The 26500-nt window shown below is 50.0% G+C and overlaps 1 protein-coding gene across 1 annotated transcript in view; it reads left to right on the top strand.

Moving 5' to 3' along the window:
* Positions 1 to 26500, top strand: part of rrp12 (ribosomal RNA processing 12 homolog) — a 92749-nt gene that overhangs the window by 20937 nt on the left and 45312 nt on the right. Inside the window, exons 2-3 of the mRNA XM_068002787.1 lie at positions 16705 to 16778; positions 18506 to 18675. Of these exons, the coding sequence (XP_067858888.1) occupies positions 16705 to 16778; positions 18506 to 18675 (244 nt within the window). The remainder of the gene's footprint in view (positions 1 to 16704; positions 16779 to 18505; positions 18676 to 26500) is intronic.

Genomic DNA, 26500 nt, shown 5'->3' with positions numbered 1-26500 from the left:
GAGATGGGGTTAGAGAGAGAGAGAGAGAATGGGGTTAGAGAGAGAGAGAGAGAGGATGGGGTTAAAGAGAGAGGGAGAGAGAGAATGGGGTTAGAGAGAGAGAGAGAGAGAGAATGAGGTTCGAGAGAGAGAGAGAGAGAATGGGGTTAAAGAGAGAGGGAGAGAGAGAATGGGGTTCCAGAGAGAGAGAGAATGGGGTTCGAGAGAGAGAGAGAGAGAGAATGGGGTTAGAGAGAGAGAGAGAGAGAGAATGGGGTTCGAGAGAGAGAGAGAGAATGGGGTTCGAGAGAGAGAGAGAGAGAGAGAATGGGGTTCGAGAGAGAGAGAGAATGGGGTTAGAGAGAGAGAGAGAGAATGGGGTTAGAGAGAGAGAGAGAGAGAGAATGGGGTTAGAGAGAGAGAGAGAGAGAGAATGGGGTTAGAGAGAGTGAGAGAGAATGGGGTTTGAGAGAGAGAGAGAGAGAGAATGGGGTTAGAGAGAGAGAGAGAGAGAATGGGGTTCGAGAGAGAGAGAGAGAGAGAGAATGGGGTTAGAGAGAGAGAGAGAGAATGGGGTTCGAGAGAGAGAGAGAGAGAGAGAATGGGGTTAGAGAGAGAGGGAGAGAGAGAATGGGGTTAGAGAGAGAGGGAGAGAGAATGGGGTTCGAGAGAGAGAGAGAGAATGGGGTTCGAGAGAGAGAGAGAGAATGGGGTTAGAGAGAGAGAGAGAGAATGGGGTTCGAGAGAGAGAGAGAATGGGGTTAGAGAGAGGAGAGAGAGAATGGGGTTCGAGAGAGAGAGAGAGAATGGGGTTCGAGAGAGAGAGAGAATGGGGTTAGAGAGAGAGGGAGAGAGAGAATGGGGTAGAGAGAGAGGGAGAGAGAGAATGGGGTTCGAGAGAGAGAGAGAATGGGGTTCGAGAGAGAGAGAGAGAGAGAGAATGGGGTTAGAGAGAGAGAATGGGGTTAGAGAGAGAGAGAGAGAATGGGGTTCGAGAGAGAGAGAGAGAATGGGGTTCGAGAGAGAGAGAGAGAATGGGGTTTGAGAGAGAGAGAGAGAGAATGGGGTTTGAGAGAGAGAGAGAGAGAATGGGGTTCGAGAGAGAGAGAGAGAGAGAGAATGGGGTTAGAGAGAGAGAGAGAGAATGGGGTTAGAGAGAGTGAGAGAGAATGGGGTTCGAGAGAGAGAGAGAGAGAGAATGGGGTTAGAGAGAGAGAGAGAGAGAGAGAATGGGGTTAGAGAGAGAGAGAGAGAATGGGGTTAGAGAGAGAGAGAGAGAGAGAATGGGGTTTCGAGAGAGAGAGAGAGAGAATGGGGTTCGAGAGAGAAAGAGAATGGAGTTCGAGAGAGAGAGAGAGAGAGAATGGGGTTCGAGAGAGAGAGAGAGAATGGGGTTCGCGAGAGAGAGAGAGAGTAATGGGGTTCGAGAGAGAGAGAGAGAGAGAGAATGGGGTTCGAGAGAGAGAGAGAGAATGGGGTTCGAGAGAGAGAGAGAGAGAATGGGGTTCGAGAGAGAGAGAGAGAGAATGGGGTTCGAGAGAGAGAGAGAGAGAGAATGGGGTTAGAGAGAGAGAGAGAGAGAGAATGGGGTTGGAGAGAGAGGGAGAGAGAGAATGGGGGTTAGAGAGAGAGAGAGAGAGAATGGGGTTAGAGAGAGAGAGAGAGAGAGAGAATGGGGTTAGAGAGAGAGAGAGAGAGAGAGAGAGAGAGAATGGGGTTAGAGAGAGAGAGAGAGAGAGAATGGGGGTTAGAGAGAGAGAGAGAGAGGGGTTCGAGAGAGAGACAGAGAATGGGGTTCGAGAGAGAGAGAGAGAGAGAGAGAATGGGGGTTAGAGAGAGAGAGAGAGAGAGAGAATGGGGTTAGAGAGAGAGAGAGAGAGAGAGAATGGGTTAGAGAGAGTGAATGGGGTTCGAGAGAGAGAGAGAATGGGGTTCGAGAGAGAGAGAGAGAGAGAGAATGGGGTTAGAGAGAGAGAGAGAGAGAGAATGGGGTTAGAGAGAGAGAGAGAGAGAATGGGGTTAGAGAGAGAGAGAGAATGGGGTTAGAGAGAGAGAAGAGCGCACACTGCGCACGGGGCTGGAGAGGGAAAGAGCGCGAGCTCCAATGAAGAGGTGGCTCTGGAATAGATTGCAGAGTGCGAGTGGACCCCTCGTGCGCTGTAAATTCTATGATAGTCTTTCATCGAGAAGAATGAACAAACAAACTTTTATTTATAGCACTTTTTATGTCCTCAAATATGAAGGAACATTGGCTGCAATGTGAACCTACCTGCTTGCTGGAGTTTTTTTATTCTCACCAAGTTCCCCACCGTCCCCTTCCCCTAATAGATTCATGGAAGGTCACAGCACAGAAAGAGGCCACTCGGCCCATCGAAACCATGCCGGCTCTATGCAAGAGCAATCCAGCTGGTCCCACTCCCCCGCCCTATCCCTGTAGCCCTGCAAATTTTTTCCTTTCAAGTCTTATCCAGTTCCCTTTTGAAGGCCATGATTGAATCTGCCTCCACCATCCTTTCACCCAGCACGTTCCAGATCATAATTAATCGCTGCGTAAAAAAGTTTTTCCTCATGTCACCTTCGGTTCTTTTGCCAATCACCTTAAATCTATGTCCTCTGGTTCTTGACCCTTCCGCCAATGGGAAACAGTTTCTCTCTATCTACTCTGTATGGACCCTTCATGATTTTGAACACCTCGATCAAATCTCCTCTCAACCTTCTCTGTTCCAAGGAGAACAACCCCAGCTTCTCCAGTCTATCCACGTAACTAACGTCCCTCATCCCTGGAATCATTCTAGTAAATCTCTTCTACACCCTCTCTAAGGCCTTCACATCGTTCCTGAAGTGCAGTAGATACAGAGTAAAGATCCCTCTATACTGTCCCATCAAACACTCCCAGGGCAGGTACAGCACGGATTAGATACAGAGTGAAGCTCCTCTACACTGTCCCATCAAACACTCCCAGGGCAGGTACGGCACGGGTTAGATACAGAGTAAAGCTCCCTCTACACTGTCCCATCAAACACTCCCAGGGCATCTCCTAATTTTACCCAGTGGTTACTTTTTAAGTGCAGTCACTGTTGTTCTGTAAACAGACCGGGCAGTCACCCCTCCCCCACTGTGGCTGCACCAAGTATTAAGTTTCCTTCAGCAGCCCCTCCCAGCAACTGCAACCTCCAGCACCGAGAATCAGAAGAACAGTAAATCATTGGGAACACCACCACCTGCACGTTCCCCTCCAAGTCACACACCATCCCGACTTGGAAATATATCGCCGTTCCTTCATCATCGCTGGGTCAAAATCCTGGAACTCCCTCCCTAACAGCATTGTGGGAGAACCTTCACCACACGGACTGCAGTGGTTCAAGAAGGCGGCTCACCACCACCTTCTCAAGGGCAATAAATGGGACCTTGCCTGCGACGCCCAATGTCCCAAGCGCAAAGTCAAAAACAGCAATTTGCGCACAGTAAGGTCCCATACTCAACAGATAATCTGTTAGTTGAGGGAGGAATGTTGGTCTCAACGCTGGGAGAAGGACGATATTAATGACTTTGTACTTCAAATGGTGCCATGGGATCTTATTTATCCACCTGATCAGTAAGTGGGATCTCGGTTTAGTGTCTCATCTGAAAGACGGCAGGGCCAATGTTCATGTGACCTCTGCACCTATGGGCTGTTCAGGTGCAGTGTGCCCAAAGGAACCTGTACCTGACCAGACCTGAAGCTGCCTGGATTTGTGGGTTGGTAATTGTTTGGGAGGTCGGACACAGTCAGTGGAGATAAATGGTTTGTTCTGATTGGCAGGAGTACCGCAGCGAACTGTTACGGAGCCTCAGATTTTAATCATATTTATTAAGGAATAGAGAGCAGTATATCCAAGATTGCAGATGACATTAAGTTAGGACGGACAGTAAGTTGTGAAGATGGGAGCAGAAAATTACAAAAGGATATACTGATTAAATAAGTGGGCAAAACTATGACAGATGGAGTTCAAAGTGAGGAAATGTGAGGTCATCCACTTTGGATCTGAGAAAGTCAAATCAAGGTATTTTCTAAATGGCGAGAGACTAGGAGCTGTGGAGGAGCAGAGGGATTTGGATGTCCATGTACACAGGTCACTAAAACCCAGTGCACAGCCACAAAAAGTAATCAAAGAGTCTGATGGAATGTTGGCCTTTATCTCATGGTGACTGGAATATAAAGGGGAGGAAGTGATGCTTCAGTTGTACAGAGCCTTGGGCAGATCCCATCTACAGAACTGAGCTCAGTTCTGGACAACGAACCTCAGGAAAGATATATTGGCCTTGGAGAGGTGGAGCAGAGCTTCACCAGAATGACAGCGGAGCTTGAAAAGTTAAATTATGAGGACAAGTTGGTTAAACTTGGTTTGTATTCCCTTGAGTTTAGAAGGTTGAGGGGTGATCTAATTGAGGTGTTTAAAATGATGAAGGGATTTGATAGGGTAGATAGAGAGAAACTATTTCCTCTGATGTGGGAATCCAGATCAAGAGGGTATAAATCTTAAAATTAGAGCCAGGCCGTTCAGGAGTGAAGTGTGAACTGAGATTGTGTGCTCCAGCATGTAGTTACCTCTCATTCCAAAGGTGAGTGTGACACTTTTGTGTATTTGTTCACACTCATTGCTCCAAGATTTCACATTTATGCACAACTGACAATGTTGAATATACTAATAGTCAGCCTCAGTGTGCTGACTGTTCTCCTGACTTATCTCACCATGGAACACTGCTCACCCAGCAGCCTCTGTATGGAAAAGTTCGGCATGTCTGACCCTTACTGGCTGGATGTCAGTGGCTGATGTTACACACAAGGATCACACTGTCAAATCTCTGACAATCTGTGGTCACAACAGCTAACAATATAAGAATTTGTCGGAACAAGATTAGGCCTAAAAAACATGTCCTTCTGAACCAGACCCACCCTCCAGTATCTTCTCTTTCTGGAAAAACATCGATTCAATTTATCGTGCTTGGTTATTTATTCCTTGAGGTCTAGAATTCTTCAAGTGGGGAAAAAAATAAAAAAATAAAAAAATATTCACATTGGATAAAAAGGGTTGACACTGACAATTCTCAGTATTAACACCACTGCTATGATACGGCCAGTATCAGTCCTCCTCACTCACGGACGGCCCATCTTACTGCCACCTTCAATTATCTTCACTAACAGGCCTACGGACTCAGCTGGTAACATTCGCCCAATCAGAACTCTCTGTTGATTATTAACCCTTGATTAACCCTTGTTTCTTGCTAGCCAGTTAATTAAGATAAGGGCTCATGGGATTGGGGTAATATATTAGCATGGATTGACGATTGGTTAATGGACAGAAAACAGAGAGTCTGGATAAACGGGTCATTTTCAGGTTGGCAGACTGTAACTAGTGGGGTACCACAAGGATCAGTGCTCGGGCCTCAGCTATTTACAATCTGCATTGATGATTTAGATGAAGGGACCAAGTGAAATGTATCCAAAGCTAGGTGGGGAAGTAAGCTGTGAGGAGGACACAAAGTGTCAGCAAAGGGATATAGACAGGTTATGTGAGGAGGCAAAGATGGAATATAATGTGGGGAAATGTGAGGTTATTCACTTTTGTGGGAAGAATAAAAAAATATATTTTTTAAAATGGTGAGAAACTATTAAATGTTGGTGTTCAGAGAGATTTAGATGTCCTTGTACACGAAACACAGAAAGCTGGCATGCAGGTACAGCAAGCAATTAGGAAAGCAAATGGTATGTTGGCCTTTATTGCAAGGAGTTAGAATACAAGAGTAGGGAAGTTTTACTAGAATTGTACAGAGCTTTGGTGAGACCACACCTGGAGTACTGTGTACAGTTTTATCCTTATCTAAGGAAGGATATACTTGCCTTGGAGGCCACGCAATGAAGGTTCACTAGATTGATTCCTGGGATGAGAGGATTGTCCTGTGAGGAGAGATTGAGTAGAATGGGCCTATACTCTCTGGAGTTTAGAAGAGTGAAAGGTGATCTCTCATTGAATTGTATAAGATTCTGAGAGGGCTTGACAGGGTAGATGCTGAGAGGCTGTTTCCCCTGGCTGGAGAGTCTAGAACTAGGGGGCATAATCTCAGGATAAAGGGGTCGGCCATTTAGGACTGAGATGAGGAAAAATTTCTTTCACTCAGAGGGTTGTGAATCTTTGGAATTCTCCAACCCAGAGGGCTGTGGATGCTCAGTCACTGAGTATATTCAAGGCTGAGATCGATAGATTTTTGGACTTTAAGGGAATCAAGGAATATGGGGGATCGGGCGGGAAAGTGGAGTTGAGGTCAAAGATCAGCCATGATGTGAGTGAATGGCGGAGCAGGCTCGAGGGGCCGAATGGCCTACTCCTGCTCCTATTTCTTATGTTCTTATGTTAATAATCCAATTTATGACGGCACCCTGGCTTCACTGGGTGGGTTTTTGCTGTTGCTACAAGTCTCCTGTGAAGAACTTTACCCAACTCAGTTTGAAATTCAAGAAGGAAAATATCCTCCTCCCTTTTTTCTCTCTCTTTTTCCAGCCTTACTAAAATGCTTGCTTTATCTTTTGGCATCAGTTTAGGTGAAGGGGATGGACCCAGAACGGTCACTGGTCTTTTCTCTCCACAGATGCTGGCAGTTTGCTCTGTACTTCCAGCATGAGCTGTATTTGTTTTAGTTTCCATATATACGAGTGTCTGGCCAGTGAGGGGCCTTCAGCTTCGTGTTACCCGAACAATGGTCAGAAAATGGTGGGCACTGTGTCCGAATTACTGCCCTGTACTGGGGGCACCGTGTCCAAATTACTGCCCTGTACTGGGGGCAACCGTGTCCAAATTACTGCCCCTGTACTGGGGGCACCGTGTCCAAATTACTGCCCTGTACTGGGGGCACCGTGTCCAAATTACTGCCCTGTACTGGGGGCACCGTGTCCAAATTACTGCCCTGTACTGGGGGCACCGTGTCCAAATTACTGCCCTGTACTGGGGGCACCGTGTCCAAATTACTGCCCTGTACTGGGGGCACCGTGTCCGAATTACTGCCATGTACTGGGGGCACCGTGTCCGAATTACTGCCCTGTACTGGGGGCACCGTGTCCGAATTACTGCCCTGTACTGGGGGCACCGTGTCCGAATTACTGCCCTGTACTGGGGGCACCGTGTCCGAATTACTGCCCTGTACTGGGGGCACCGTGTCCGAATTACTGCCCTGTACTGGGGGCACCGTGTCCGAATTACTGCCCTGTACTGGGGGCATCGTGTCCGAATTACTGCCCTGTACTGGGGGCACCGTGTCCGAATTACTGCCCTGTACTGGGGGCACCGTGTCCGAATTACTGCTCTGTACTGGGGGCACCGTGTCCGAATTACTGCCCTGTACTGCGGGCAGCAATGGGCAATGTGTGTCCGTGGGACTCATGAAATCAGCCTTTAAACACCCCCCTTCTTTCCTGCTGTCACACATCTCACCCCAGGACTGGAATCTGTCACAACTGTCCCGTATTCAATGCACTTGCAACATCTCCAGCTCCATAACATGACATCCAGCCTCATTTAGTTTTGATTCTAAGATCTGTCTGAGAGTGGAGGTTTATAAAGTGTTCCTTTCTCTTAATTTAAGAAAAAAATTGAGCATGTGAACAGGGCAATGAACACGTTAATAATCACAACCTCAAACCCATGGGAACAGCAAACCAAACTCGCAAGCTCCAGAGTTAGAAGCTCAGAGCATCAGCTCAAAAATAAATTATCCCAGAAGAACCCTATCCCAGTGAAGATGAGCCAGTGAAAAGGGATTGTCAGGGAAGGTATTCAGAGTGACCCCTGCATATCTCTTTGTATCAAGCTCACTCTCATGGTCGGAAGAGTCTGCTCCTTGTCCACGGCCCCCTCAAGACCAGCTCCCCATCAACATGTCCACCACTGACCACGAATATCCCATTCAAGACACAACTGCCATTGTTCACCATCCCCATGACACATGGCCGTCTAATTTAGCAACCTCACTGTGCTAACATTATCAAGCAAAATGAAAAGTAAAGAGGAGAATGGCCTCCTATTCCATCGAACTAGTAGAAGACTAAGTAGGTGTAATAAGAATTTAAGAAATAGGAGCAGGAGTAGGCCATTCGGCCCCTCGATCCTGCTCCGCCATTCAATCAGATCAAGGCTGATCTTCGACCTCAACTCCACTTTCTCGCCCGATCCCCATATCCCTTGATTCCCCTAGAGTCCAAAAATCTATCGATCTCAGTCTTGAATATACTCAACCACTCAGCATCCACAACCCTCTGGGGGAGAGAATTCCAAAGATTCACAACCCTCTGAGTGAAGAAATTCCTCCTCATCTCAGTCCTAAATGGCCGACCCCTTATCCTGAGACTATGCCCCCTAGTTCCAGACTCTCCAGTCAGGGGAAACAATCTCTCAGCATCTACCCTGTCAAGCCCTCTATGAATTTTACAGTTTCAATGAAATCCCCTCTCATTCTTCTAAACTCCAGAGAGTATAGGCCCATTCTACTCAACCTCTCTTCATAGGACAATCCTCCCATCCTTGACTCAGTGTTACCACATTAAACCGAGGCCCCGTCTGCCCACTCAGATGGATGTAAAAGATCCCATGGCCACTATTCAAAGAAAAACAGGGGAGCGGAGAGGCCGGACGTGGCCTTGCTTTAAAGTCTCATCTGAAATCGGCACCTCTGACAGTGCAGCACTCCCTCAGTATTGACCCTCCGACAGTGCAGCACTCCCTCAGTACTGACCCTCCGACAGTGCGGCGCTCCCTCAGTACCGACCCTCCGACAGTGCGGCGCTCCCTCAGTACTGACCCTCCGACAGTGCGGCGCTCCCTCAGTACTGACCCTCCGACAGTGCGGCGCTCCCTCAGTACTGACCCTCCGACAGTGCGGCGCTCCCTCAGTACTGACCCTCCGACAGTGCAGCGCTCCCTCAGTACTGACCCTCCGACAGTGCAGCACTCCCTCAGTATTGACCCTCCGACAGTGCAGCACTCCCTCAGTACTGACCCTCTGACAGTGCAGCACTCCCTCAGTATTGACCCTCCGACAGTGCGGCGCTCCCTCAGTACTTGACCCTCCGACAGGTGCGGCGCTCCCTCAGTACCGACCCTCCGACAGTGCGGCGCTCCCTCAGTACTGACCCTCCGACAGTGCGGCGCTCCCTCAGTACTGACCCTCCGACAGTGCGGCGCTCCCTCAGTACTGACCCTCCGACAGTGCAGCGCTCCCTCAGTACTGACCCTCCGACAGTGCAGCGCTCCCTCAGTACTGACCCTCCGACAGTGCAGCGCTCCCTCAGTACTGACCCTCCGACAGTGCAGCACTCCCTCAGTACTGACCCTCCGACAGTGCAGCACTCCCTCAGTACTGACCCTCCGACAGTGCAGCACTCTCTCAGTACTGACCCTCCGACAGTGCCGCACTCCCTCAGTACTGACCCTCCGACAGTGCAGCGCTCCCTCAGTACTGACCCTCCGACAGTGCGGCGCTCCCTCGGTATTGACCCTCCGACAGTGCGGCGCTCCCTCGGTATTGACCCTCCGACAGTGCGGCGCTCCCTCAGTACTGACCCTCCGACAGTGCAGCGCTCCCTCAGTACTGACCCTCCGACAGTGCGGCGCTCCCTCGGTACTGACCCTCCGACAGTGCGGCGCTCCCTCGGTACTGCCCCTCCGACAGTGCGGCGCTCCCTCGGTACTGCCCCTCCGACAGTGCGGCGCTCCCTCAGTACTGACCCTCCGACAGTGCAGCACTCCCTCAGTACTGACCCTCCGACAGTGCGGCGCTCCCTCGGTACTGCCCCTCCGACAGTGCGGCGCTCCCTCGGTACTGACCCCTCCGACAGTGTGGCGCTCCCTCAGTACTGACCCTCCGACAGTGCGGCGCTCCCTCAGTACTGACCCCTCCGACAGTGCGGCGCTCCCTCAGTACTGACCCTCCGACAGTGCGGCGCTCCCTCAGTACTGACCCTCCGACAGTGCGGCGCTCCCTCAGTACTGACCCTCCGACAGTGCGGCGCTCCCTCAGTACTGACCCTCCGACAGTGCGGCACTCCCTCAGTACTGACCCTCCGACAGTGCGGCGCTCCCTCAGTACTGACCCTCCGACAGTGCGGCGCTCCCTCAGTACTGACCCTCCGACAGTGCGGCGCTCCCTCAGTACTGACCCTCCGACAGTGCGGCGCTCCCCCGGTATTGACCCTCCGACAGTGCGGCGCTCCCTCAGTACTGACCCTCCGACAATGCGGCGCTCCCTCAGTACTGACCCTCCGACAGTGCGGCGCTCCCTCAGTACTGACCCTCCGACAGTGCGGCACTCCCTCAGTACTGACCCTCCGACAGTGCGGCGCTCCCTCAGTACTGACCCTCCGACAGTGCGGCGCTCCCTCAGTACTGACCCTCCGACAGTGCGGCGCTCCCTCAGTACTGACCCTCCGACAATGCGGCGCTCCCTCAGTACTGACCCTCCGACAGTGCGGCGCTCCCTCAGTACTGACCCTCCGACAGTGCGGCGCTCCCTCAGTACTGACCCTCCGACAGTGCGGCGCTCCCTCAGTACTGACCCTCCGACAGTGCGGCGCTCCCTCAGTACTGACCCTCCGACAGTGCGGCGCTCCCTCAGTACTGCCCCTCCGACAGTGCGGCGCTCCCTCAGTACTGACCCTCCGACAGTGCAGCGCTCCCTCAGTATTGACCCTCCGACAGTGCGGCGCTCCCTCAGTACTGACCCTCCGACAGTGCGGCGCTCCCTCAGTACTGACCCTCCGACAGTGCGGCGCTCCCTCAGTACTGCACTGGAGTGTCAGTCTGGATTATGAGCTCAAGTCTCTGGAGTGGGACTTGAACCCATGACCTTCTCAGGCAGGCGTTGCTACCCACTGATCCAGAGAGACAAGTTCTGTCCCATTGCTCAGGAAGATGTTTTGCCCCCAATAACACTGTTATGGATTCTTAAGGAAGTAAATGCTCTAGTGCCCTTAATCCAATAATGTCGATGGGAATCACCCCTTTGATTCTGTAGGTGGGGGTCAGTGGTAATTCGCTGATCTCTAGTGTTCACCCAGAGAGGAAACATTTTCCTGCATGAACAGAAATCAGTTTGTGTGGGAGGGTCTGTGCCAATGGGCAGGTTCCATCAGAACACATGTTCACTCCAGTCAGAATGGCCTTTGAGAAGCATGAAATGGCCCTAATTTTAAATAATGAACATAGAAACGTAGAAAATAGGAGCAAGAGTAGGCCATTCGGCCCTTCGGGCCTGCTCCGCCATTCAAAATGATCATGGCTGATCGTCTAACTCAGTACCCTGTTCCCGCTTTTTCCCCATATCCCTTGATCCCTTTAGCATTAAGAAATATATCTATCTCCTTCTTGAATACATCTAATGACTTGGCCTCCACTGCCTTCTGTGGTAGAGAATTCCACAGGTTCACCACCCTCTGAGTGAAGAAATTTCTCCTCATCTCGGTTCTAAATGGCCTACCCCGTATCCTGAGACTGTGACCCCTGGTTCTGGACTCCCCAGCCATCGGGAACATCCTCCCTGCATCTAGTCTGTCTAGTCCTGTGATAATTTTATATGTTTCGATGAGATCACCTCTCATTCTTCTAAACTCAAGTGAATATAGGCCTAGTCGACCCAATCTCTCCTCATACGTCAGTCCCGCCATCCCAGGAATCAGTCCGGTAAACCTTCGTTGCACTCCCTCCATGGCAAGGATATCCTTCCTCAGATAAGGAGACCAAAACTGCACACAATACTCCAGATGTGGTCTCAGCTCCCAAACCCGTGACCTCTCCCACTGTTCCCTGAACCCCTTCTCCCCAAAAACACATTCTCACTGTTCCCTGAACCCATCTCCACCAGTCGCCGTTCCTGCAAACTTTCACCACATCTGCATTCTCCTTTGGGTGTCAATCGTAGTCTGATTTAGTCCTGTGAAGGGCCGAGGGACGTTTTCCTTCATTAAAGGCACTATATGATTGTTTGATGAACTAGTTCTGCCTGAAACCTTGATTTACTCCTTAGTTCTTCATTTAAACTTAAGGGCTGACTGCACACTCAGTGCTCTAGCTGAGCCCAAAGGGAATTCCATCAAAGAACCGCTGCCTCTCTGTGTCTGTGAGGCCGGTGCAACCTGCACCCCATGGCCCCCTGCCAGGAGCGCGAGATGGGGGCATTTAACTATGTCCCCTAGATTGGGGATCACCACTAGAACTGGGCTATGAGGCTAAGACACAAGCAGGAGCTGAGACCCTGAGGTTGGTCAGGGCACAATGCAGAGTGAAGCTCCAACAACAGTTAACTCTCACTATAGCCGATGGGGGGGTGTTTGATTGGAGAATAGAGGAAGCGCTCATCCACATCGAACGGAATTGGAGAGTTTGGATGTAGGTCAGAGCTCAGTGGCCTTTTATCAACCCTGACTTATCCCACGCTCTACGGTCAATGTTCTATTGTCTGAGGCTGACACGGAGTACAAAAAAGTGCAAAGCAAGATTCCATTCTCCTGCTCCGACATCTCTCACCTTAATGAGCAAAAGTAACGTCATAAACTGAGAACTGTCACTAAAAGACAAGAGCATTCTGGAAATGACAAGTTATAAATGCACCCTCGGGGGTGTGGAGCAGATATCTCCCTTCCCAGTTTGGTGTACTATCTGTACTATCTGTAAGAGGGCTGTGGGCCCAGGAAGAGCAGCCTCACTCTCCATATTAGTATCATAGTACAGTATAGCACAGAAGGAGGCCATTTGGCCCATCGGGCCTGTGCCGGCTCTTTGAAAGAGCTATCCAATTAGTCCCATTCTCCCTGCTCTTTCCCCGTGGCCCTGCAAACTTTTTCCCTTCAAGTATTTATCCAATTCCCTTTTGAAAGTTATTATTGAATCTGCTTCCACCGCCCTTTCAGGCAGCGCATTCCAGATCAGAACAACTCACTGTGTAAAAAAAAACTTTCCTCATCTCCCCTCTGGTTCTTTTGCCGATCACCTTAAATCTGTGTCCTCTGGTTACTGACCCTTCTGCCACTGGAAACAGTTTCACCTTATTTACTTTATCAAAACCCTTCATGATTTTGAACACCTCGATCAAATCTCCCCTTAACCTTCTCTGCTCTAAGGAGAACAACCCCAGCTTCTCCAGTCTATCCACATAACTGAAGTCCCTCATCCCTGGAACCATTCTAGTAAATCTCCTCTGCACCCTCTCTAAGGCTTCACATCTTTCCTAAAGTGCGGTGCCCAGAACTGGACACAATACTCCAGTTGTGGCCGAACCAGTGTTTTATAAAGGTTCATCATGACCTCCATACTTTTGTACTCTGTGTCTCTATTAATAAAGCCCAGGATCCTGGACTTTTTTTTTAAAAACAGCTTTCTCAACTTGTCCTGCCACCTTCAAAGATTTGTGTACATACACCCCCAGATCTCTCTGTTCCTGCACCCTCTTTAAAATTGTACCTTTTAGTTTATATTGCCTCTCCTCATTCTTCCCACCAAAATGTATCACTTCACACTTCTCTGCATTAAATTTCATCTGCCACGTATCTGCCCATTTCACCAGTCTGTCTCTGTCCTCCTGAAGTCTGTTACTATCCTCCTCACTGTTTACTACATTTCCTAGTTTTGTGTCATCTGCAAACTTTTAAATTATGCCCTGTATACCCAAGTCCAGGTCATTAATATACATCAAAAAGAGCAGTGGTCCTAATACTGACCCCTGGGGAACACCACTGTAAACTTCCCTCCAGTCTGAGAAACAACCGTTCACCACTACTCTCTGCTTTCTGACCCTTAGACAATTTTGTATCCACGCTGCCACTGTCCCTTTAATCCCATGGGCTTTAATTTTGCAACATGTCTATTATGTGGCACTTTATCAAATGCCTTTTGAAAGTCCATATACACAAACATCAACCACACTACCCTCATCAACCCTCTCCGTTACTTCATCAAAGAACTCAATCTTTGCTAAGCTTTGTTTCTCAGAATCCTCTTTTCTCCGTTAATGTCAGACTGTGGCCAGTTTCTTCAAAACATCAGATATTCTGCAATACCCACAGCATCAGGACCATGGACCATGATTCACATCTCAGTGTTCAACTCTCAGTCTCAGTCTCCGTCACCGTCACTATTAATGAATGGAAACTAGAGGACTGAGACACAGACTGAGGTCCCATTGCCTTGTGTCCGTTAGTACCACAGTGTTAAGAAAGGACGTCGGCTTGTTGGTGAATTGTCAGCTCCTTGTCCGAGTTATTAATACTGTGATATACATTGTGACAACTAATACACCAGCCCCTGTCCGGGTCAGACGCACCCGCAGACCGCCCGGGTCAGACGCACCCGCAGACCGCCCGGGTCAGATGCACCCGCAGACCGCCCGGGTCAGACGCACCCGCAGACCGCCCGGGTCAGACGCACCCGCAGACCGCCCGGGTCCGACGCACCCGCAGACCGCCCGGGTCAGACAGGCTGTCCGGGTCAGACAGACCCACAGACTGTACGGGTCAGACACATCCACAGACTGTCCGGGTCAGACAGACCGTCTGGGTCAGACAGACCCACACACTGTCCTGGTCAGACAGACCGTCCGGGTCAGACAGACCCACACACTGTCCGGGTCAGACAGACCGTCTGGGTCAGACAGACCGTCTGGGTCAGACAGACCCACACACTGTCCTGGTCAGACAGACCGTCCGGGTCAGACAGACCCACACACTGTCCGGGTCAGACAGACCGTCTGGGTCAGACAGACCCACACACTGTCCTGGTCAGACAGACCGTCCGGGTCAGACAGACCCACACACTGTCCGGGTCAGACAGACTGTCTGGGTCTGCAGTGAACTCCCCAACTCTCAGTGATATTCCTCATTGGATGAATCGATTTGAATATCGGAACTTTACAGAAATTCTATTGTTTGTCGTGGATCAAAGAGCAAAAAAGTCGAGTCCTGAGTTTATTGAGATTCACTTGGTGTGAAATGATCCCAAAGGGTTAATGATCCGCTGGTGGTTCCAGACCATTTCCCCAAACATTCCCACCGGGTAAACCTGATCACAGGGTGATCGTGAGGGGGGAGAGACTGGACCCGGTCCCGGGGGGGGGGGAGACTGGACCCGGTCCCGGGGGGAGAGACTGGACCCGGTCCCGGGGGGGGGGGGGGGGAGAGACTGGACCCGGTCCCGGGGGGGGGGGGAGACTGGACCCGGTCCCGGGGGGAGAGACTGGACCCGGTCCCGGGGGGGGGGGGGGGAGAGACTGGACCCGGTCCCGGGGGGGGGGGGGGAGAGACTGGACCCGGTCCCGGGGGGGGGGGGGGGAGAGACTGGACCCGGTCCCGGGGGGGGGGGGGGGGAGAGACTGGACCCGGTCCCGGGGGGGGGGGGGGGGGAAGAGACTGGACCCGGTCCCGGGGGGGGGGGGGGGGGGGAGACTGGACCCGGTCCGGGGGGGGGGGGGGGGGGGGGGGGGAGAGACTGGACCCGGTCCCGGGGGGGGGGAGAGACTGGACCCGGTCCCGGGGGGGGGGGAGAGACTGGACCCGGTCCCGGGGTGTCCCCCAACTCCCCCCAACAATCTCTCCCTCCAGCGATTCATCCAAAGACGGGAAATATCTCCACAAAACTCACCGCAAAACATCAAAGTGACGGCCTGAACCAATGGCCATTGTCCACCCCGGGGATCAGCTCCCCCCCCCGCCCGCCCCCCGCTCCCCACCCCCGGGGATCAGCTCCCCCCCCGCCCGCCCCCGGGGATCAGCTCCCCCCCCGCCCGCCCCCCGCTCCCACCCCCGGGGATCAGCTCCCCCCCCGCCCGCCCCCCGCTCCCACCCCCGGGGATCAGCTCCCCCCCCCCCGCCCCCCGCTCCCCACCCCCCGGGGATCAGCTCCCCCCCCCCCCGCCCCCCGCTCCCTCACCCCCCGGGGATCAGCTCCCCCCCCGCCCGCCCCCCACCCCCGGGGATCAGCTCCCCCCCCCGCCCGCCGCCCGCTCCCCACCCCCGGGGATCAGCTCCCCCCCCGCCCGCCCCCCGCTCCCCACCCCCGGGGATCAGCTCCCCCCCGCCCGCCCCCCACCCCCGGGGATCAGCTCCCCCCCCCGCCCGCCGCCCGCTCCCCACCCCCGGGGATCAGCTCCCCCCCCGCCCCGCCCCCCGCTCCCCACCCCCGGGGATCAGCTCCCCCCCCCCCGCCCCCCCGCTCCCCACCCCGGGGATCAGCTCCCCCCCCCCGCCCCCCCGCTCCCCACCCCCGGGGATCAGCTCCCCCCCCGCCCGCCCCCCGCTCCCCACCCCCGGGGATCAGCTCCCCCCCGCCCGCCCCCCGCTCCCCACCCCCGGGGACAACCCACTGCCCACGAGTAAAAGCTGCCCATTCCCCCCTCACTCCCCCCCTCCCTCCCCATTCCCCCCTCACTCTCCCCCCACTTTATTAACTCTCTCTCAATGTCCTACCTTCCTGAGCCTCCATCATTTCTCTCTCTCTCTCTCCGCTCCTTGTGCCGCGGGTTCACTCCGAGTTGTGCTGATGTTTCCCCGGGTGGGAGGAGTCGGTCTCCGGGACTGACCGCCCCGCGGATCAAACCCGCCAGCAAGTCCCCAACACCCGCCCTTCCTCAAACCGTCCTCATATCCAAACACCACCGGCAAAACCAGAAGTTCCTTTTTCTACTAATTCAATTATTTTTTATCTGTGACAATAGCGGGAGGGGGGAGTATCCGAGCCCGCATGCAGCAAGACCTGGACAACATCCAGGCTTGGGCTCATAAGTGGCAAGTAACATTCGCTCCAGATAAGTGCCAGGCAATGACCATCTCCAACAAGAGAGTGTCTAACCACCTCCCCCTGACATTCAACGGCATTACCATCGCCGAATCCCCCACCATCAACATCCTGGGGGTCACCATTGACCAGAAACTTAACTGGACCAGCCATATAAATACTGTGGCTACAAGAGCAGGTCAGAGGCTGGGTATTCTGCGGCGAGTGACTCACTTCCTGACTCCCCAAAGCCTTTCCACCTACAAGGCACAAGTCAGGAGTGTGATGGAATACTCTCCACTTGCCTGGATGAGTGCAGCTCCAACAACACTCAAGAAGCTCAACACCATCCAGGACAAAGCAACCCGCTTGATTGGCACCCCATCCACCACCCTAAACATTCACTCCTTCACCACCGGCGCACTGTGGCTGCAGTGTGCACCATCCACAGGATGCACTGCAGCAACTCGCCAAGGCTTCTTCGACAGCACCTCCCAAACCCGCGACCTCTACCACCTAGAAGGACAAGGACAGCAGGCACATGGGAACAACACCACCTGCACGTTCCCCTCCAAGTCACACACCATCCCGACTTGGAAATATATCGCCGTTCCTTCATCGCCGCTGGGTCAAAATCCTGTAACTCCCTACCTAACAGCACTGTGGGAGAACCTTCACCACACGGACTGCAGCGGTTCAAGAAGGCGGCTCACCACCACCTTCTCAAGGGCAATTAGGGATGGGCAATAAATGCTGGCCTCACCAGCGACGCCCACATCCCATGAACGAATAAAAAAAATTGGGACACGGATGCAAAAACAGGCGGAGTCCCACTTGCCTCCTGATATTGAACTCAATGGAACTGGGCGTCCAATGTGCTGCTTTGCAACCCAGCCCATGACCATTACAGCCCTTGCATTCTGGGGAACATCAATCCAACTATTGCAAGAGTCGAATACATTCAAGGCTGAGTGAGACACATTATTGATCAGCAAGGGAGTCAAAGGATATGGGGAAAGGGCGGGAAAGTGGAGTTGAGGTCAAATCAGATCAGCCATGATCTCATTAAATGGCGGAGCAGGCTCGAGGGGCCGAATGGCCTACTCCTGCTCCTATCTCTTACAGTCTTTTATGTCTAATATCCAGATCAATATCACATGGACATCAAATATCCAAATGTAAGGAATCTTACAACACCAGGTTATAGTCCAACCTGACTATCACTCACTATATCACTCACCTGACGAAGGAGATAATCTCTGAAAGCTTGTGATTTTCAAATAAAGCTGTTGGACTATAACCTGGTATTGTAAGATTCCTTACATTTGTCCACCCCAGTCCATCACCGGCATCTCCATATCAAATATCCAGATCAAGATCACATGGACATCAAATATCCAGATCAATATCCCCACCTTTGTGTGACACAATATCATAGGAACAAACATACAAATTAAGAGCAGGAGTAGGCCATTCGGCCCCTCGAGCCTGCTCTGCCATTTGATAAGATCATGGCTGATCTGATTGTGACCTCAACCCTACTTTCCCATCTACCTACTATAACCTTTGACCCTTGTTAATCAGGAATCTATCTAACTCAGCCTTAAAAATATTCAATGACCCTGCCTCCACCGCTCTCTGGGGAAGGGAGTTCCACAGACTCACCACCCTCTGAGAGAAAAAAATTCTCCTCATCTCCGTCTTAAATGGGAGACCCCTTATTTTTAAACTGTGGCCCCGAGATCCAGATCAATATCCCACCTCACGATGTGTCTGATATCCAGATCAATATCCCACCTCACGATGTGTCTGATATCCAGATCAATATCCCACCTCACGATGTGTCTGATATCCAGATCAATATCCCACCTCACGATGTGTCTGATATCCAGATCAATGTCTCCAATTCAGTGTAAGGATCCAGCTGATAGATTAACGCACTTGCATTGACAAAATTGTCCTATCTTGGTCGGCTATATTCATAGGATTTAAAAAGCAATGGCAACCCAGATAAAACGGGATGTTCGTCTGGTTAAAATGGAATCAACTAACTGGGTGTGGAATGTCTCCAATAAATATACTTTGACCCGTGATTAAGTTAGTTTGTGGATTGCTAATTAATGTTGCTTGCTTTGATGCAAATTACTTTTGTCGATGTTAGATTGCAAAATCACAAGATAATACAGACGAAGCCATTCGCCCGATCCCACCTCACCCTGAAGTACATTGGTAACATTCTACTGCTTCTTAAACCATTCCAAGATTGTTGACTCGACTAGCCCACCTGGAAGACCATTCCGTATGTTTAGCATTCTGTGTGAAAAAGAACCTCTTGATGTCAGTCAGATATGGCCTTTTATTAGTTCGACCTGTGCTCCGTCCTTCTAATGTCATAGTTCTGTTTGAAGTAGCATTCCAGATTGAACTCATCTACACTGATGACTATTTTTAAACCTCCATAAGATCACATCTCAGGTCACTCTTTTCAAGGTTCTGCACTTTTTCGGATATTGGAATCGGCCCCTTGTGTTTTTGGTGATATAGATCAGCATTCGATTCGCTTTGTTGATTGCTTCTCCATAATGATTGGACACGATGAGCAATTAAAACCCACAGATCTCTTTCAGTGTCACTCTTACAAATGTTTGAGTGTTGCACTAGAAATTGTCTTGGGTTTAGTGTTAGGAACATAGGGACAGGAGTAGGCCATTCAGCTCCTCGAGCCCGCTCCGCCATTTGATAAGATCATGGCTGATCTGTGATCTAACCCCATATACCTGCCTTTGGCCCATATCCCTTAATACCTTTGGCTGCCAAAAAGCTATCTATCTCACATTTAAATTTAGCAATTGAGCTAGTATCAATTGCCGTTTGCGGAAGAGAGTTCCAAACTTCTACCACCCTTTGTGTGTAGAAATGTTTTCTAATCTCACTCCTGAAAGGTCTGGCTCTAATTTTTAGACTGTGCCCCCTACTCCTAAAATCCCCAACCAGCGAAAATAGTTTCTCTCTATCCACCCTATCTGTTCCCCTTAATATCTTATAAACTTCGATCAGATCACCCCTTAACCTTCTAAACTCTAGAGAATACAACCCCAATTTGTGTAATCTCTCCTCGTAACTTAACCCTTGAAGTCCGGGTATCATTCTAGTAAACCTACGCTGCACTCCCTCCAAGGCCAATATGTCCTTCCGAAGGTGCGGTGCCCAGAACTGCTCACAGTACTCCAGGTGCGGTCTAACCAGGGTTTTGTATAGCTGCAGAATAACTTCTGCCCCCTTGTACTCTAGTCCTCTAGATATGAAGGCCAGCATTCCATTAGCCTTCTTGATTATTTTCTGCACCTGTTCATGGCACTTCAATGATCTATGTATCTGAACCCCTAAGTCCCTTTGGACTTCCACTGTTTTTAACTTTTTACCATTTAGAAAGTACCCTGTTCTATCTTTTTTTGATCCAAAGTGGATGACCTCACATTTGTCCACATTGAATTCCATTTGCCACAGTTTTGCCCATTCACCTAATCTATCAATATCGCTTTGTAATTTTATGTTTTCATCTACACTCCTTACAATGCCACCAATCTTTGTGTCTTCGGCAAACTTAGATATGAGACTTTCTATGCCTTCATCTAAGTCGTTAATAAATATTATGAATAATTGAGACCCCAAGACAGATCCCTGCGGGACTCCACTAGTCACATCCTGCCAATGTGAATACTTACCCATTATCCCTACTCTCTGTCGCCTTTCGCTCAGCAAACTTCCTAACCAAGTCCGTACTTTTCCCTCGATTCCATGGGCTTCTATCTTAGCTAACAGTCTCTTATGTGGGACCTTATCAAATGCCTTCTGGAAGTCCATATAAATAACATCCATTGACATTCCCCTGACCACTACTTTAGTCACCTCTTCAAAAAATTCAATCAGGTTTGTCAGGCATGACCTACCTTTCACAAATCCATGCTGGTTCTCTCTGATTAACTGAAAATTCTCGAGGTGTTCAGTCACCCTATCCTTAATTATAGACTCCAGCAATTTCCCCACAACAGATGTTAGGCTAACTGATCTATAATTCCCTGGTTTCCCTCTCTCTCCTTTCTTAAAAAGCAGAGTGACATGTGCAATTTTCCAATCTAGAGGGACAGTTCCTGAATTTAGAGAACTTTGAAAGATTATCGTTAGGGCTGAAAGATTATAGTTATTGGTCACTCCTGTAAATGGGCCCCATGTCCCTAAGATCTGGAGTGCACACTTTTACTGCTCATCTAGTTAAATGACGCCTCACTCCAGCAGGGATTGTAATATAGAACCCTTGTTGCATAAACCAGCTATTATAATCTCACACATGATGTCATGTGTGTTCTCTTGTTTTTACAGAAGGTACACTGAAAAGCAATCGTTTGTGACTCCAGTCCCACACCAACATGGTTGACCCTTAACTGCCCTCTGAAGTTGACTAGCGAGACACTCGGTTGTACTAAAGTTTCTCAGGCAACTACATAGAATGACAACATTTTACAGCACAGAAACAGGCCATTCGGCCCAACAGGTCTATCCTGGTGTTTATGCTCCACACGAGCCTCCTCCCTCCCTACTTCATCTCAACCTATCAGCAAATCCTTCGATTCCTTTCTCCCTCATGTGTTTATCCAGCTTCCCCTTAAATGCATCCATGCTATTCACCTCGACCACTCCTTGTGGGAGCGAGTTCCACATTCTCACTACTCTCTAAGGAAAGTTTCTTCTGAATTCCTTATTGGATTTATTAGTGACTCTCTTATATTGATGACCTCTAGTTTCAGTCTCCCCACAAGTGGAAACATCTTCTCTACGTCTACCCTATCAAACCCTTTCACCCCTCAGTCTTCTCTTTTCTCAAGAAAAGAGCCCCAGCCTGCTCAATCTTTCTAGGGGAGGACAATAAATGTTGGCCTTGCCAGCGATGCCCACATCACGAGAATGAATTTAAAAAATGTTGGCTATTTTGTGGCCATTCGTCCTGATTAAAGTTCGTCTGGTACTGTCCCACTCATTCTGTAGTTTCTGAGTTGTCTCCTTGATTGAGGACACTTTGAGATAAATATTCATCTGAGTCCCCTGTCAATTTAATTTGTCAACCCCAACCTTGTCATTCTACTCAATGTAATGTGTGAGCTTTGGAATTGTTTGTCATTAATGTTGTCTGGTATTTTTGTAATATGATGTATTTTAGTGCCTGTCAATTAACTGTTTGAAGAGCTCTATAACTCACACTGACTGAGCAAATAAAGTTCCAAGGTGAGCTGTGCCTTCGGATTGGCCTTATCGGCTGGGCTTGGAATCCAACTTTAGAGCAAAATGTGAAATATAACCTGAAAGTTTTTGCCCGGAGACAGTTTTGTCCAAGTCCAGGAGAGTCAGCAGTTCCATTAAAGTCCTGCGCAGAAGGCAGACTCTGGAGATTTATTCCCCTTGTGTTTTAGAAACTTTATGCAGCATTAAGGACTCTTTCATCCTAACTTTGTGATGTTGGTAAAATTGAGGGTACACTTTCCCCTGGTGCAGTGAGACGGGGCCGGTAACAAGGCAAAGGAGGAGCAGAGCATGACCACATTTTACAAGGTTAGCCTTTCCTCTTCATTTTAATCACTGCAGGGAGCCAGAGCAGCATTCTGATTGGCTGGGGATGCAAAATCAGCGGAGGCTGTGGCTACTCCCCGCCATCAAAGGGCTGCTCCCTGCTCCCCACCATCAAAGGGCCGCTCCCCGCCATCAAAGGGCTGCTCCCTGCTCCCCACCATCAAAGGGCCGCTCCCCGCCATCAAAGGGCTGCTCCCTGCTCCCCACCATCAAAGGGCCGCTCCCCGCCATCAAAGGGCTGCTCCCTGCTCCCCACCATCAAAGGGCCGCTCCCCACCATCAAAGGGCTGCTCCCTGCTCCCCACCATCAAAGGGCTGCTCCCTGCTCCCCACCATCAAAGGGCTGCTCCCTGCTCCCCACCATCAAAGGGCCGCTCCCCACCATCAAAGGGCCGCTCCCCACCATCAAAGGGCCGCTCCCCACCATCAAAGGGCCGCTCCCCACCATCAAAGGGCCGCTCCCCACCATCAAAGGGCTGCTCCCTGCTCCCCACCATCAAAGGGCTGCTCCCTGCTCCCCACCATCAAAGGGCCGCTCCCCACCATCAAAGGGCTGCTCCCTGCTCCCCACCATCAAAGGGCCGCTCCCCACCATCAAAGGGCCGCTCCCCACCATCAAAGGGCCGCTCCCCACCATCAAAGGGACTGGAGTTCGTGTGGGTCCACAGATTATGCCTGCTGGAGAAGAACTGTCAGGATAGAGGCAAAGAGAGCAGAGACGTGTGACAGCAAAAGTGTTGGAAGCTGATTGTGGGGAACAATCCCCTTTTATAGGAAAATAGAAACAGGGGGTGGCCATTTGGCCCCTTGAGCCTGTTCCGCCATTCAATTAGATCATGGCAGAAATAAAAGCCAACTTTGACCAAGCTTCTGGTTGCCCCTCCGAGTATCTCCTCTTTGGTTTGGCGCCCATTTTATCTGATTACGCCACGGTGAAATGCCTTTGGACTTCCTTCTACGTTGTTGTCAGTGGTTTACAGTTCGATGCCAGCAAACAAAATCAGGCTAATGTAAAGTTATAATAAATAAACACATGACTAAAGGCCCGAGTTAGTGAGTAAACAAGTTGAAACTTTGTTGTTTTACATATTGGGGCCTGCAGGGTGGACAGGCCTCACTGTGGACTGTTCGTTCATCTAATTTGTAAATAAAACCATGTTTGTTCAAAGCCAGAGTTTCATTCAGTAAGTGCTTTTAGTAAGAACCTAAGAAATAGGAGCAGGAGTAGGCCATTCAGCCCCTCGAGCCTGCTCCACCATTCAATCCGATCATTTTCCCTCCTTTTCCATTCTGCTCGTCTTTTCTAAAAGTCGAGTACTCTGGAATATTTAGTTCCCAACCTTGGTCACCCTGCAACCAGTAATGGCTACAAGATCAAACCCATTTATATCTATTTGTGCAATTAATTCGTACATCTTGTTCTGAATGCTCCGTGCATTCAGATAAAGAGCCTTTAATTTTGGCTTTTTACCATTTTTTCCTGCTTTGACCATATTCACTGATGCACTATTACCGTTAAACTCTCTGTTTCCTCCTGCCACACTCTGCTTATCTTTACCCAAATCACCACACTGCTCTATGGCCTTGACTTTAGATTTATAAATTTCCTCTCACCTGACCCCTCCCCTCCTCCTATTAGTTCGAAGCCCTATCTACAGCCCTAGTTATTCGATTTGCCAGGACACTGGTCCCAGCCCGGTTTAAGTGGAGCCCGTCCCAGTGGAACAGCTCCCTCTTTCCCCAGTACTGGTGCCAGTGCCCCATGAATCAAAACCCCTGTCTCCCACATCATTCTGAGCCACACATTTAACTCTCTGCTCTGTTTGACTCTCAGGCCCGTCCCATGGTGCTGCACAGTCGCTGGTGTTAGCAGTGACTCAGTGGGCAGCACTCTGACCTCTGAGTCAGAAGGTCGTGGGTTCAAACCCCACTCCATAGACTTGAGCACAAAATCCAGGCTGATAGTCCATTACAGTACCGAGGGAGCACTGCACTGTCGGAGGGTCAGTACCGAGGGAGCGCTGCACTGTCGGAGGGTCAGTACTGAGGGAGTGCTGCACTGTCGGAGGGTCAGTACTGAGGGAGTGCTGCACTGTCGGAGGTGCCGGCTTTCGGTTAAGATGTTAAACTGAGGCCTCATCTGCCCTCTCAGGTGGATGTAAAAGATCCCAAGGCACCATTGGAAGAAGAGCAGGGGAGTTCTCCCTGGTATCCTGGCCAATATTTACCAACAACACCTAAGTCCCTAATGACAGTGATGGGGAAGCTTTTGGAGACAATAATCCGGGATAAAATTAATTGGCATTTGGAAAAGTCAACATGGATTTGTTAAAGGGAAATTGTGTTTGACCATGTTGATTGAGTTCTTTGATGAAGTAACGGAGAGGGTTGATGAGGGGAGTGAGGTTGATGTTGTGTATATGGACTTTCAGAAGGCATTTGATAAAGTGCCACATAATAGACAGGTTGAGAAAGTGGTTAAAAAAGCATACAGGATCCTGGGCTTTATAAATAGAGGCATAGAGTACAAAAGCGAGGAAGTTATGATGAACCTTTATAAAACACTGGTTCGGCCACAACTGGAGTATTGTGTCCAGTTCTGGGCACCGCACTTTAGGAAAGATGTGAAGCCTTAGAGAGGGTGTAGAAGAGATTTACTAGAATTATTCCAGGGATGAGGGACTTTAGTTACGTGGATAGACTGGAGAAGCTGGGGTTGTTCTCCTTAGAGCAGAGAAGGTTAAGGGGAGATTTGATAGAGGTATTCAAAATCATGAACAGTTTTGATAGAGTAAATAAGGAGAAACTGTTTCCAGTGGCAGAAGGGTCAGTAACCAGAGGACACAGATTTAAGGTAATTGGCAAAAGAACCAGAGACGACATGAGAAAAAATTTTTTTACACAGAGAGTTGTTCTGATCTGGAATGCGCTGCCTGAAAGGGCGGTGGAGGCAGATTCAATAATAACTTTCAAAAGGGAATTCGATAAATACTTGAAGGGAAAACTTTGCAGGGCCACGGGGAAAGAGCGGGGGAGTGGGACTAATTGGATAGCTCTTTCAAAGAGCCAGCACAGGCATGATGGGCCGAACGGCCTCCTTCTGTGCTGTAACATACTATGGTAAAACAAATGATCACAGAATCATACAGCAGAGTCGGAGGCCATTCGGCCCATCGAGCCTGTGCCGGCTCTTTGAAAGAGCAATCCAATTAGTCCCACTCCCCTGCTCTTTCCCCCATGACCCTGTATTTTTTCCCTTCGAGTATTTATCTAATTCCCTTTTGAAAGTTATTATTGAATCTGCTTCCACCACCCTTTCAGGCAGCGCATTCCAGATCATAACAACTCACTGCGTAAACATAATGTCTCCTCATCTCCTCCCTGGTTCTTTTGCCAATTATCTTAAATCTGTGTCATTGTTTCTCGCTACATCTCCATGTCCCTGGATCTCACTGTTTCTGTCACTCTTTTCCTCCCTGTATATTTCTCTGTCTCTATTACTTTCACTATTACACACTTATTCTCACTTTGTTTTTCTCTCTCTCAATGTGCCTTTCTCAATCTCTGATATTGGTTGTAAAAGCCAACTTTTGCATGTAAAGTCCCTCATCCCTGGAATCATTCTAGTGAATCTTTTCTGCACCCTTTCTAAGGCCTTCACATCTTTCCTGACGTGCAGTGCCCAGAACTGGACACAATACTCCAGTTGTGATCGAACCAGTGTTTTATAAAGGTTCATCATGACTTCCTTGATTTTGTACTCTGTGCCTCTATTTATAAAGCCCAGGATCCCGTATGCTTTTTTAACCGCTTTCTCAACCTGCCCTGCCACCTTCGACGATTTGTGCACATATACCCCCAGATCTCTCTGTTCCTGCACCCCTTTTAGAGTTGTGCCCTCTAGTTTATATTGCCTCTCCTCATTCTTCCTACTGAAATGTATCACTTTGCGTTTTTCTGTGTTAAATTTCATCTGCCACGTGTCTGCCCATTCCACCAGCCTGTCTATATCCTCTTGAACTCTATCACTATCCTCCTCACTGTTCACTACACTTCCAAGTTTTGTGTCATCTGCAGATTTTGAAATTGTGCCCTGTACACCCAAGTCCAAGTCA

This window comes from Heptranchias perlo, chromosome 21, assembly GCF_035084215.1.
Source record: "Heptranchias perlo isolate sHepPer1 chromosome 21, sHepPer1.hap1, whole genome shotgun sequence".
NCBI classification, from domain to species: domain Eukaryota; kingdom Metazoa; phylum Chordata; class Chondrichthyes; order Hexanchiformes; family Hexanchidae; genus Heptranchias; species Heptranchias perlo.
Note: the sequence above shows the minus strand (reverse complement) of the source record. Positions and strands in the feature narration are given on the sequence as shown.